This window comes from Aedes aegypti, chromosome 2 (genome assembly GCF_002204515.2).
Source record: "Aedes aegypti strain LVP_AGWG chromosome 2, AaegL5.0 Primary Assembly, whole genome shotgun sequence".
In the NCBI taxonomy this organism is placed as follows: Eukaryota; Metazoa; Arthropoda; class Insecta; order Diptera; family Culicidae; genus Aedes; species Aedes aegypti.
The window spans coordinates 428,390,846-428,405,373 of NC_035108.1; the positions used below are offsets into that span (position 1 = coordinate 428,390,846).

General features: G+C 41.5%; 1 protein-coding gene across 1 annotated transcript; it reads right to left on the reverse strand.

Annotated features, from left to right (window-relative positions):
• Nucleotides 1-3,019: 3,019 nt before the first annotated feature.
• On the reverse strand, nucleotides 3,020-5,491 carry LOC110675235. The gene is made up of 3 exons (XM_021839684.1): nucleotides 4,463-5,491; nucleotides 3,985-4,208; nucleotides 3,020-3,174 (listed from the first exon to the last, which is right to left on the reverse strand). Exons 1-3 carry the CDS (start codon nucleotides 4,558-4,560, stop codon nucleotides 3,020-3,022), a joined length of 477 nt encoding a protein of 158 aa, XP_021695376.1. The 5' UTR covers nucleotides 4,561-5,491.
• Nucleotides 5,492-14,528: the final 9,037 nt, after the last annotated feature.

Sequence of the window (14,528 nt, forward strand, 5' to 3'; positions counted from 1 at the left end):
AGATAAAAACATTCAATCAAAGTGAACGACAAACATATGGTTCACGTACCTTGAATACGTGTCCACTACCACCAAAAATTCTCCATGACCGAAATCCTTATCCGTGAAAAAATCAATTTGTAGGATTTCCCACGGTCCTTGAGGCAGCTCTCTAGTCGTGAGTGGAAGTGGCGCATTCTTTCTCGACAGCCTCAGACATGTTTCACATTTGTCAACATACGCTTGAACCTCCTTATTCATGCTGGGCCACCAAAAATGATTTCGCAGAATTGTTTTCATAGATGAAACTCCTAGGTGACCCTGGTGCGCAAGCTCCATTGCTTTCATTCTCAACTTAGTTGGCAGTATAGCACGATCCTCTTTGAAAATGAGAGCTCCTAGTACTCGCATATATTTTGCGTGGCACTCATAGGCCCTATAATCCGCATTCCAGGATCCAGATTTCAGGGCTTCCCGAATATCATTCTGTTCTTTATCGATCTCGGCTTCTATTTCAATTTCGTTCCAATTCAACTCCATATTACCAGCATCAAGACTAAATAACAAATGGTCTTCTGCCGAATCATCGAAAGATTTTGCTGATTTATCCTCTTGCACTAATCGAGACAACGTGTCTGCAATATTCATGTCGCCTGGGACACTTTCGACTGTAAAATCGAAGGGCTGCAGCCTGAGCGCCCATGCCTCTGCTCGCGAAACGGCTCTTTTACCAATTCGGTGTAGGCCACCAAAGATAAATTCGTTCGATTTGGCGTCAGTCCTGATCTTGAATGTTTGACTCATCAAATAACTAGAGAACCTTTCTACCCCCCATACCATGGCCAGTGCCTCTTTTTGAGTATGTGGGTATTTTTGTTCAGCTGCAGATAGTGATTTGGAAGCACACGCAATTACCCTTGGTTGAGACTGAGAATCAAATTGAACTAGAACAGCCCCTAAGCCTTGGGGGGAAGCATCCACATATAGCTCTGTTTCGTCTGACTGATTGTAATATCCCAAAGTTTTTATCTTCGTCCAGGCTTCGTTTTTTAAATAATCGAATTCATTTTCCAGCTCTTCAGTCCAGTAGAATCGTTCAGCTCTCGATAGTTCTCTCAACCGCCACGTCTTCTCTGCTCTGTTAGGAATAAATCTATCGATGAAGTTTATCAATCCTAAGAAACTTCTCACTTCATCTTGATATTTTGGTATGCGGAACTGCTGGATGGCTTTAATCTTCTCTTCTTCTACGCTCCAACCGCTGGCTGACAAATTGAATCCCAAAAACGTCACTTCCTGTTTTTGCAGAAAACATTTGCTCTCATTGATCATTACATTATGATCTTCAAGCCGTTTCATAACCTCCGCTAGGTTTCTGTCGTGTTCATCAATTGTAGCGCCAAACACCAAAACATCGTCCTGGTAGTTAACAGTGCCTTTGCATCCTGCTAAGATAACCGACTGCATTATCTCTTGAAATATATCTGGAGCGTTGCAAAGACCGAATGGAAGACGCCGACATCTGTATAGTGCTTCGCCGGAGAAAAAGTTCGTTAAATGACGACAGCGTTCGTCAAGAACGACATGGAAGAACGCATGTTTTAAATCCAATGTAGAAAACCATTTTGCGCCGTGTAGCTCCATAATAATTGATTCTAGTGTCGGCATTTTGAATGGCGTACGATAAATGCATTTGTTTGGACCTCTTAAGTCGACGACCAGGCGAATGTCATTTTTCCCTTTTGGCACTACTAGCAACGAGGAACAGAAAGATCTGTCCATGTCTTCAGTTACTGGTTCGATAATTCCGTATGCCAAAAGCTCGTCCAACTTTTGCTGTGCCAATCTTTTAAATCCTGCAGGGATATGCGTATATACATTTCTAGCTGGAGGCAAATCCTTGTTGTAATGTAGTAGAACTGGGGGAACGTTGAACTTCGGAAATTCTTTGGCAAGTGGAATTGTCACGCTACTAACCATTGCGAGCTCACATTGCCAGACGCTTCCTGTTTCACTTATAGGTACTCGCAGTCCCACATCCAGAAGGCTGTATCGAGCTGCTGTGTTGAAACTTAACAAGGACCGTGTCTCCTCTATAACATAGAACTTTTCCAACATAACCGGCCTATCTTTCGAAACATACAGCTTTGCCAAAAAAGTTGCTATTACTTTGATTTCCCCAGGTGAAGCATAGGCATGCAGTTTCTTATCCGATATCTCGCTTAATTCGTGCAACTTGTTCATAGTGGACTCGTTCTGAAGCATTTTGTCCCATATCTTCCTTGCGATTGTATTAACTTGTGCTCCAGAGTCAATGAAGAAAATGACTCTCGCTCCAGCAACATAGCCGACAACATATGCATCTTCTTCTGTAAGCGGATTCCATGCAGGAACACTACATATCAACTTATTAGTACTTTGGCTGATTATGCTAGACTCAAATTTGTCGTTCGTGGTCTGAAAACGAACAAATTAATATTGCGACACATTATACAACTTAGTAGTCTTATCTCACATTTAAAACCAAATAAGTGCAGAAAATTCATAATGCCAATTTAGACTGTTTTGTTGGTAAATGAGGCATGCAAAACTTATGCAACGGTTATCCCGATTAACCAGCGTTACATTTTTTTTATTGTTCTTTGTCCAATAATGGTGATCGCCGAAGATTGAAAACAAATCGCTATTGAAAATCATGAACTGGTTGACCGGAATACCTTGGGTGAAAACCTGCCGCAAATAATATTTTCCATCTCCTTCGATTTGTCTCCGCTCATACTACACACGGAACAATATTCGAACCTAATATTTCACTTGATGGAGACCTCAAATAAACTCCCAACTACAAACAACGCTTCCGAATGATAAATTGAGCCAACCGAGAACCCGTATCAAGAATTTCTTCACCCAATAATTAAAACTTTTTTTTTTCCGTTTGAGTTTATCGATTTTAATTAAATTCAACATTACATCAAATCGTCATTATGCCAAACAAATTCAGTCCAAATGTGAGATAAAACGCTTAAAATATTATTTACTATTATTCTACCTTCACAAAGTCTTGCGCTGCCTCTTCCTTGTCTTCGCCGTTTTGAGTAATCGCTGCAAGCTTCGGTCTTGGTTCATCTTCATCCGCTCCACTGCGTGCACGCTTTTGACCAATCCCTTGACGAGCCACAACTGAACAGGTGCGAGCTAGATGACCTCGCCGGTTACAATTATGGCATACTTTATCCAGGTTGGGACATTCTGCGGGGCCATGATACATACTGGCGCATCGCCAACAGGAGCTTCTAGACGAACCCTGATGGTGAGATTGTGCCCGTTGGTATATTGCTTTGCTTCTTTGATTGCCACGGAATCGTGTTGTTGCTCCACGCCGGAATTGGGATTGTCGAACTGAATCTTGCGACACCATCGCTACTGCTGCCGTGTTGTGGCGATTTAGCTTCTGGTATTCCTCCTCATTGGAAACCTCCATCTCACGATCCCTGACTAACGCAATCAAGCTATTCATGTCACCTTGGTTGACCCAATTGCGATGAGCCAGAACACGTACTCGCTTGTCGCTTGATCCCTTGACAAGAGTTCGCGCAATAGCCTCCATTTCTTCGTCACCTTTGTAGTCGCATAGTTTCGCGGCAGCTGCAACTCGTCGAACAAAGGCAACGTTCGATTCTCCTTTGATTTGGACAGTATTCATCAGCTTGCCGCGTTGCCCAATGATATAGGTCCTCGATCCAAAATATCGATCCAGCCGGGCGATTGCATTGGAAAACGGATGAGTTCGTTCTTCCGGCATGTCTGTTGTAGAAGATGTTCCTCGCATTACCTCCAAAAGTTGCGCCCCGGCTTTGATCTTGAAGATATCCATTTTTGCCTGTTCGTCAGTTGCGTGAACCAGGTTGAAAGATGCCGAGATTATCTCCTTCCAGTGCTCGTATGCTTTTTTGTCCACATCATTCTCGCCCTCCGACGGCTTGCATTCCGGGATGTTCAACGAACCAAGAGACATATGGTTCATTGTTACCATCAGAGACTCGTTTTCTGATTTCGGATGATCATTGGAATCCTCACTGGGGCTTGATAGATCGACTCCTTTATCACCGATTTCCTTTTCTCGAAGTAACTGGTCTCTTTCAGCCCGTGCAAGAACCAATTCGGTTTTGAGCGCTATCAGTTCCTCCATAAGCTTCCTTCTCGAAATCTTCTTTGATTTAGAGTTTGTTCTGAAACAAGAAAGAGCAGAATATCCTCATTATCCACATTGCATATCAAATCAGGAAACTGCCTCGACTACAGTTCCGATTATTCTCTTTCTTATGTTCATACTAACAGGACTGCCTCGACTACAGACCTATTAAATCAATCAACAATTCAGACACTCTGCCTCGACTATCAGAGGTCAATTAACCGGATTCTGCCTCGACTACAGTTCCAGTTTACTTCATAGTAACAATAGCTTTGGATCTTTGTTGCTTACCTCTCCTGATCGCTAGTGGTTCTCGAACCTTCTGCGCCATTGTCGTAATCGGCGGACCCCGATTCGGTAGGTGCCCTGACGAACTTGTGACTCTCCATTGCGATGACAATCCTTCAAAACGAACCGACCGAAACAAGAATGGGTTGCGCGAGCAATCGCACCTCTCTTTTGCTGTTCTTCGCTGCTGTCGGGGAAGTCTCAACCCGATTCCGATGGTGACCCGTTCGCTTTGCCGTCCGTGATACGAATGAGCTGCGCGAGCGATCGCACCTCTCTTTTGCTGTTCTTCGCTGCTGTCGGGGAAGTCTCAACCCGATTCCGATGGTGACCCGTTCGCTTTGCCGTCCGTGATACGAATGAGCTGCGCGAGCGATCGCACCTCTCTTTTGCTGTTCTTCGCTGCTGTCGGGGAAGTCTCAACCCGATTCCGATGGTGACCCGTTCGCTTTGCCGTCCGTGATACGAATGAGGTGTGAATGCAATGGTGTCACTGTTTTATTCCATTGCTTTGTTCGTTGGCAGGGAAACCTCAACGCGATTTTTGCCTCTGCTATTCACGTTCTCGAGCAGAGTAAGCCACACCTCTTTTACAACGAAGTGGATAATTCGCAAAAAGGCCAGACCCTACTGTATGGGATATGTGAATCAGCTATTTTTAAATAATATCAAACTACTAATTTAAAAGCAAGTTATTTTTTAACAGTTTTATTGTTCATATCATTCTTTATTCTCTACACACTCCTGCTTCGTCAAGTATACCACAAAGTCACAAAGAGTTTACAGAGTCTATACACGATATCACACTTAGCATCGGTTTCCCTCGTCAAAACAGTCATAAAATTCTTCTTGGCAGCACTCCTCCTCAACGGAATGCCCAGCTGCAGTTTTATGGCGGTTGCCGTTCTTCCTCACTTCTGCAGTCTTCAGAGTGTACAGCTCTCCACAAAGTTCTGCCACAGCTTGCACTTTCCCGCTGGAACTCACTATCTGGCACCTGGACTTCACAAAGTTCACTTGCAGTCCCTTCTGTGCCAGCTTCCGGACTGAAAGCAATCCACAGTCCAGCTCCGGAACATACAGCACGTCTTTCACTGAAATTTCATTAATTTTTCCTTCTTCGTCGACGCACTTCAGGAAGCCTTCTCCAACACCAGCGGATCTCAGCACCGAGCCATCCGCCAAGTACACGTCAACCTTCTCTCTTTCGTCGATCTTATCGAAGAACTTCCTGTCGCTGGTCATGTGGCTCGAACAGCCACTGTCCACGTACCAGCTGCTCCGCTTCCGCTGACCTCCAACACCGAAACAAATTCCCGGGTTTTTCTTTACAGCTTTCTTCACTTCCGGAACTTTTTCTTCACTTTCACGTAGTAGTCGGCAATCCCTCAGGAAGTGGCCTGGTTTCCGGCAGTAGTAGCACACACGCTGTCTTCTTCTTCCTCTTGCTCCGTTATTCACTTTCAGCGCACGATCACTGCGCTCACTGGACACATCACGCTTCTCCATCCGTCGATGGTACTCGTCCATCAGCCGCTGCTTCACGAACTCCAGAGTCTGGTCGTCATCTGGCCGGCTTTCCAAAGCCGTCACCAACCCGTTGTACGATTCCGGCAGACTGCGATACACCATCGCCACTTGCAGCGAACTTTCGAGCTTCTGCCCCGCACACGACAGCCTATCGAACAACTCTTCGATCGCGAACAGGTGCTTTTCCATGTCCGCACCTTCTTCGTAGTTGAAACTACAGAGCTTCTTCAGAAGCGACACTCGCGACGTTACCGTAGCCTTTTCGTGGCACTTCTTCAAACGTTCCCACACTTCGACAGCTGATTTCGCGTCCTTCACCAAGGCTAACTGATTGTCTTCCACATTTAGAACGATCAAGGCCCTCGCCTTCTGATCTTCTTTCGACCACGCCACAGTCACATGTTCAGGTTTCACCTCAGAAACCGTATGCCACAGATCGACACTGATCAGTAGCATTTCCATTTTCACCTTCCACGTTTGATAATTCCGATTATCCAAACGGGCGATAAAACTTTTCTCTGCCATTTCTATTTTTTCGATTTTCTGTTGGCGCACACTGTACTCACGAAGGTATTTATGTACAGCCAACAACACTTCAATCGAACGTACCCGCCGTATCTACACACACGTCGGCGGTACACTGAGTCACTGTTCGATTTCTCGAACACCACCACGGCTACGGCAACGATTCACGGCACAAAATGGCAATGTTCACTTTTGTTCGTTTCTTCGGCTGCGGGACAAAATGGTGCAACACAGCTTAACCGGCACTTTCTTCCTCGTACTGGGCTTCCAACCAGACGGGAAACAACGGCACCAAACACTTCCAAATAGTCCCGGTCGCAGCTGTTCTTCCACACAGCAGCAGCTCGACCACAAGCCAAAACGAGCGCAATTAAACGATTGGCTCCCACCGACCGGCACCACACAGGAGGATCGTTCGCGAAACAATTTCACAACGCGACTTTCCGAGGCAAACTTTCACCGGTTCTTCCACTCACTGGGCCCATTACCTGTGGGAAGGCTTAGACCACGGAGACCCACCAGGTACACAGTGGTACCGACAAAACCACCGGGGGAATTTCGGTAACGTTAACGGGAAGAACACGGAAGGCACACAAAGTACTTTTGCTCGTCGCGGCGGTCGGTTTATTACTAATATTTACAACATAAACAACAAACAACATACATACGAATCACAGGGTCGGCGCAAGGCAATGATGATAAACATCGTCAACATAAAAAAGACTGGTCCAAAATTACAACAAATAGATGATCCCCTAACACCCCACTTATTGTCAAAAAGAAACTTGTTCCATAAGAAATATTAAACGTCGAAATCTAGATGAAATTTTCAAAAGTTTTGTTCTGCGTTGTGATCTCAATTAAATATACTTATCTTCCAAGTTACTCACATATTTTTCTTAATATTATTTCATAGTTTTGTAGCCAATAAAATTTGAGCAAAAATGTTTTAAATCGTTTTCAATATCTAGACTCCACAATACATTATACTGCTTCGCGACTAAAAATGGGTGAACCAACGTGCGAAGTTCGATTTTTGACCAACTTCGCCGCGTCGCAGCTCGATTCTCAATAGTGCGCATAATGCACACGGCGGAGGGCATAGATGCGCTCTATAGCGAAGCGACTCGCGACGCGGCGAAGTTGGTCAAAAATCGAACTTCGCACGTTGGTTCACCCATTTTTAGTCGCGAAGCAGTATATATAAATAGATGTTCCCTATCACGTAACGCAGCGCACAATCTTCCGAACAAATCTAGCATTTCAGATAACGGATATAACGACTTTCGACGTTTTTGTGACTTGTCAAACATGATGGAGAAGTTCAATCCCTTAAAACCCCACGAGTCCTTAACACCCCATTTTACGGAAATTATTTTGTGTTAGGGCGATCAAAGTATTTTGGACAGACCGTTACGCGTATATAATTTCGCCATTGGCTTGTTTAGCACGGTGTGAACTAGACTATGGAAATGCATAAATTTTGCCTTATGCAAGATGGAACGGTTATTGCAATACAAACGCTCTATGTATCGTTGAAGCATCAACTCAATCAAGGCGTTGATAGCCGCGTGGTGTACGCACGGGCCTAACCATCGCAAGGTCCTTGGTTCGATTCCAGGTTGCCGCGAGAACATTTTTTTGTTTTCAAAGTTTGGTTTCATAAGGCAAAACTATGAACTTCAACCCGTTTTATTGTGGCGAATTTTCATAAGTGGTTCCTATGTACTTCGATAGCCCATTTGCCTGAGTGAGGGGTATCCAATTTGTTACATATCAAGCGTGTTCTAGAATAAGGGCGTAAGTCGCATGATCGATTTCTCTTCATCGATCCTCTCTTCTGTGAATAAAGGTGACAAGATGCAAGTTTGTTAGCATTTTTTCGCTTCAGATCGCTTGGCAGCGATACAATCTTGCGTCTAGAGGTGAAAAAATGCTGACAAACTTGCATCTACGTCCAAAGTTTTAAAATGTTTCGTGCAATGTTGCTGAACAGCGATCGAAAACGCGAGGCACGATGAATTTTCGTAGGCATCAAAACAGAATCTACGAATAAACACGAACAACCGTTCGGGCGCTTCATTCGTTCGTGTTTCATTTTTGGATCGCTGTTTCTCCCGACGCCATCATCGGGTGATTTTCCATCGCTCGGTAATGTGAACGGTACGATCCACGCTGCCTGCATTTCGCGAAGAACACGAAAATATTCACTTCGATCATCTTCATGCGGGCTCGCAACAAGCGTGTTTGTCATGTGCATCGTTTATTGATTTAAGCCTGACTTGCAGCTAAACAGGAATCGCTAAAGAATGTTCTCGCCGATTCCTTGCAGAAACTGACAATTCTTTTCAACTGCGTACTGTGATCAGAAAAAAGCGCTTCCTTAATCGATTCCTTGCAGGAATTTTCCATGCATCAAGATAGGCCAAGAAATTACTTGTCAGTGGCGAATCAGGCTTTAAGCTAAGTATGCTGTTTCGCTCAAGAAAAGTAAAGAAATTCCTTGACTGAAAGGGTCAAGAAATTTCCTACAGAGAGCCCCCTTTGAAGTGACATTTCTTCTCAACTGCGTACTGCAATCAGAAAAAAGTGATTTTCTTGACCATTTCTTGGGAGAAATTTTCCACGCATTGAGATAGGCAATTCCTTTTCTTGTCAGTAGCAAACCGGCCTTTATTAAATTATTTGAAAAAGAAAACTGATTTGCATATGCCTACTTTGGTTTATTTAAATGGTTGAAAACCTGCAATCAAAATCCTCTAGACCTGTGCACTTCAAGCGTGCTTTTGTTGGGCTGCATGTACACCATGCAACCAGCAGAGTGTTTGCTTGATATTACGAGAAGAAGCAACCTTGCAATGAACCACGAGAATGAATAGCGCGTGGATAAATGAATCCTACGAGTGGGAAGGCTTCGCGAGCCACTTATCGGTGTGTTCATTTTGCTTCTTCGGCGTTGCATCCATTCGTTTTGCTGTCATTTATGGATATTGATATGTCATTGAATCGGCGAATTGAATTCTTAATTATTCATTTAAAATATCATAATTAAAATATTGAAGGGCAATAAAATCGTGATCTACTTGGAAAAATGTTCTCTCTAGATCAAGCTACAAAAAACTGTAAATAGGGTCCTTAAATGTTAAATGAAATCTTGATTTTATTTATTGCTGTTTGCGTTTGAGGTGCAAATCTTGAGTAACTGTGCTTCAAATGCGGCTAAACAAAACAATCAAAGGATACCTAGCAACGATCATCAATATCACCGCCAACCTAGCAAAGAAAAGCTATCTTTGACACCGCATTTTTTGTAGAAAATCTTACCGCGTTTGGTGTTCCCGCATTTGATATTTGCGTTTCAAACGCACACAGCAATAATAACACGAAAGAGCATATTACTTCAACTACTTAAACATTACGCGCTTAAATAGCGGCTTTGAATTTTAATTTAAAAATTGGACCCATAAATGAACCTTAACATTTTTGATCATGTTTGACGTTCACTTAGTCGACAAAAACATCACAGGGGTTTTAGTTTTAACACTGGGGTTGTTCCTATCCGACATTTTGGAATAGACACGAAAAACAAAATACACACAAATTTTGAGTTTAAACCAAAGGTGTGACAAAATCTAAAGAACATAAAAAATTGTTTTTGGACTAAAACAAACGAGAAACATTAAAAAAATTAGTAAAATGTGTTTGGGCTCATTCATTTATTTCATAACGCTGAAATTGGCCATTTTGGACACCCACCCACCCCCTTGTAACGCTTTTTGTATGAATGTTATTAAATTTTTGTATGGACCGTAACATCGCTACACTGAAATGAATTTTATTGTAGAAACTAGTGAATCCATGGTAAAATTAAGAACTGCACCAACGATTTTCAACCGACTACATTAATCTGTTAACTCTACCATAACATAGTCAACAAGAAAATATATTCTGTTTATTTAACCAGAGTTGTAGTATTTATGACTAGAAACATTCTAGATTTGACAAGTTTGACATTGTACTTTTCACCATACTGTGTTGTACGGTGGGTGTCACGGATTGAAATACAATGCTTTATAGTCGAGGCTACTATGGACATAGTCACATTTACTACACTGCTCTGTGATTTTTACCAGATTATTGTAAACTTAACAGATTTTTGTAGTCGGTTGAAAATCGTTGGTGCAGTTCTTAATTCTACCATGGATTCGGTAGATTATACAACAAAATTTGTTTGCGTGTAGGACACCCACCCACCCGCTCTAGCGTTATGAAATTTGTGAATGGGCCCTTTTTGGCCTGCGTTTGGCACTAAAATTGGGACAGGGCTTTAGGACTCTATTCTTACCCATAGGGTTTATTCATATATTTTAAACGAAAAAATTACCATTTTCGACACCCACCCACCCCCTCGTAACGCTTTTTGTATGGATGTGCTTAAAATTTTGTATGAGCCGTAACATTATGAGGACACCTACCTAGTGATCCTTTATAGAGAGATAAGCGGAAGTAAAATGGCATGATTTGGCAACAGACCAGCAGTGCTGATTTTGCTCGGCGTCGAGAATAATACTGTAACACGGACATGACTTCCTCATTGCTATAAAGTGTATTTTGTTTCGTTATTGATCTTTGGGCTACATATCAAAACTAATAAACAGCCGAAACAATCAAGAACTAAATATCACATTGACAAAAATTTAAAAAAGTAAAACATTCATATTTTTGCTTCATGAAAAATTGCTTTTACCGAAATAATTTCAAGCGGATTACATTACTCCTCAAGAAAAGTTCAAAACAAACATAACGCATGTTCGTTTGGCTCACACTTTGACAGTTCTCGCTGCTCGATTGGCTCACACTTTGACAGAAATGTCAGCTTCCGCGAATCTCTCTTATAAAGGATTTCTACACCTACCCCCTTCGGCGTTATGAAATTTGAGAATAAGCCCATAGGCATCACCACTGCAGGGTGTGTGAGATGTACCTGCCCTCCAACCAGGCCCATGACAACCATATATCGATACACAGTGTTCTTCGTAGCCAGGATGTCCCGGGCGATAAGTGAATATCGCCCACTGTCAGTTGTAAGAACTGTAAAAATAAAGACCATTGTTTTGTTTAATTGTTTGTTATGGTTTGAAGATCAATTTTTGATATTGTTAAATCAGTGGGCTTCGTGGCCTTGCGGTTAGCGGCGTCAGTCGTCTAAGCGTATTGTGCCACGAGGTGTGGGTTCGATTCCCACTCCAGTCGGTGAAAACTTTTCGTCAAACGAGAAATTCATCGCTGGGCTACTGGGTGTTTCGTGTTGTCCGTTGCCTAATGTTAGTGATCGTTCAGTCTGTGCAGCCTATGGCTAAAGACGGTGTAAATTGTCTTTTTTTAATAATGTGCCAAAAAGTTGAAGCACATTCAACATTTCGATGGTTTTGGAAGGAGAGCAAACATTGAAAGGCATCATGCAAGCCTCCAAGCAAGTAATTAGTGATTTTATTGCGACACTTGCTCGATTATGGATCATAAACATCAAACAAAACTTCGCATTCTGATTGCACTCTCGATTCAAATTACCCGAAAATGAGTTAACACATGGAGATGTTGACTACGCTAAAAGTCGTCCCGTGCCATGGGCCTGCCTCCAACAGAAAGAACACACGAAAACCATAACTAAATTAGGTAACCATTTGCATTGAACAGTTTTTCAATAGTTCTATAGTTTTGTTGTTTAAAGCCTAATTTGCTACTGAAAAGGAATCGCTAAAGAAATTTCTCGCCGATTCCTTGCAGAAATTTTCTACAGCGACTCCCATTTGAAGCCCAACTAACAATTTTAGCGCTATAAGCCAAGATTATTTGCTTTGTGCTGTATAAAAGTTGAATTGAAGCAGCGAACGCAGCAAAAAATGAAAGCTGTCAAAAATAGAACGATTAGCGTTAATACAGCTGTAACGCAAACGTTTTGCAGCTACAAATCTTAGCTGAATAAATTTCGTCAGTTATCGCTTTTGCTGCTTTCACTAAGTTGTAACTCAACACCGTAAAAGATAGCAACCTAATGATGTGGAATAAAACTCGCCATCATCAATCCGGCTGCTTCTATACAATATGATTTGTTATGCTGCTCAATATATATTTAAGAAGCGCTTTGTCGTCAGTTATACAGCGGGCATACAGCAGTAAGCTGTAAAACTACAACTTGTGGCGCATCTACTCAGCTTGTTGGATGTAAACATTGCGTTTGACGTTTCGCACCCTTTTACAGCCTGATGAAGTGGTGTAAGCGCGGCTATGACATCTTTTACGATCATTATAAAATATTGTGTGAACCGTTTTCGATGTAGAACAAAACGGTGTGTTTTCTTTGCGTTTCGATATAGACTATGGTGGCAACAAGGACAGCGTCGATACTTGTGGATGCAGAGATCGTGAGTTCGATTCCAAGCGGTGGCAGGTAACGTTGAGAACATTAAATTCAGATACTTATGATATGAATTCCGGAAGCTGTGAAACAGCTTGAAAATGATATTTAATCGATAATACAGCGAAGCTGTATAATAATTATTCAACAGTTGCGAAATGGTTGAGAAAGCGCCTTCCGAAGATGTGACACAGCTACTTGTCGTATAACTGTCGAGATAGAGCAATGATCGGTATGAATAAGAGCTGCCAACACAGCTTAAAAGTAGCTGAGTAGATTCGCCAGATTTGTTGGTAAAAGGATCGCATAGAAGCTTTCGTTCGTATGTACAGCGCCTTTACTCAGCATAAAGCCGTATAAAGAGGGTCTAGAGAATGTTTACATTTGCACTAAATGTTAGTTGGGAGTGACAGTACTTTTCAACTGCGTACTGCGACCAGAAAAAAGCGCATTCTTGACCGATTCCTTGCAGAAATTTCCCATGCATCAAGATAGGCCGAGAAATTACTTGTCAGCAGCGAATCAGGCTTAAGACAATAAAAATGTCATATTTTTTGTTAGAAACATGTTCAATCTTGTAATCATCAAATTCTCTTCAATGGTTGATTAAATTGCTTTTATCTATTTCAACACTATAAAACTCAATAATTCTTACCTGTCAGTAAAACCATAATGTTTTACGCATCAGCGAGGTATCATTTATGTCTTCTACTTGTTGCCTACACTACTGGAAGCAACTGATTATGTTGCTCGGATATCGTTGGCGCCATAGCAATCGAATAACAAATCTAAGTACCCGGATAAAAACGTATCATTCAGTGAATGGAATAAACCATTAATGTACAATATAACGTATTGGATACAATACAGCGTATTGTAATTGAATGTCGAAGCAACATTATTCTTGTTTGGATATACAATTCAAAAACAATATAATATATTGTAACAGAACACTGTTTTGTTTTTAATTGGTTTTATACCTTACAATTTTGGTCAAATTCCTATTTTCGCGTAAAACAACTCTTGCTTTTTTCTATGTAGCTTTGCTGAAAGAAGTAAACAAAACAAGTTCAGAAAGCAAGATATGTTGGGTGAAAAATATTAAAAACGTAAAAATAAATAGTTTTTTAGAAGTCACTTGACATTAGCTGTAACAGTTCGTTTAATTGTTTTTGTATTGAACAACAATACACGAATTGCTAATCAAGACAATACATGAACAATATATCGTATTGAATTTTCAAAATGTATATATGAGAAAATATCTAGATTTGTATTGTTACGATACTTAACCACCCATACATTATATTGCGAAAATCTCATATACCATACATTGAACTGTTCAAAACAATATATTGAACTGTAATTGTATTGTCATTTCACAATATACTGTATTGTATTTCCAATATATCGAATGGTACTGTTCCAATACGTTATATTGTTTTTGTATTGTATTTTCTATCCGGGTACTGCTGCTGAAAAAATATCAAATTCAACGAAAAATTCAAGCGTTGATCGAAAATTTGTGTAGCTTCGTTTAAGTGTGTCGGTAAAGTAGAGCCCTAGTGCATCATCATCATCAATCATCACGATCAT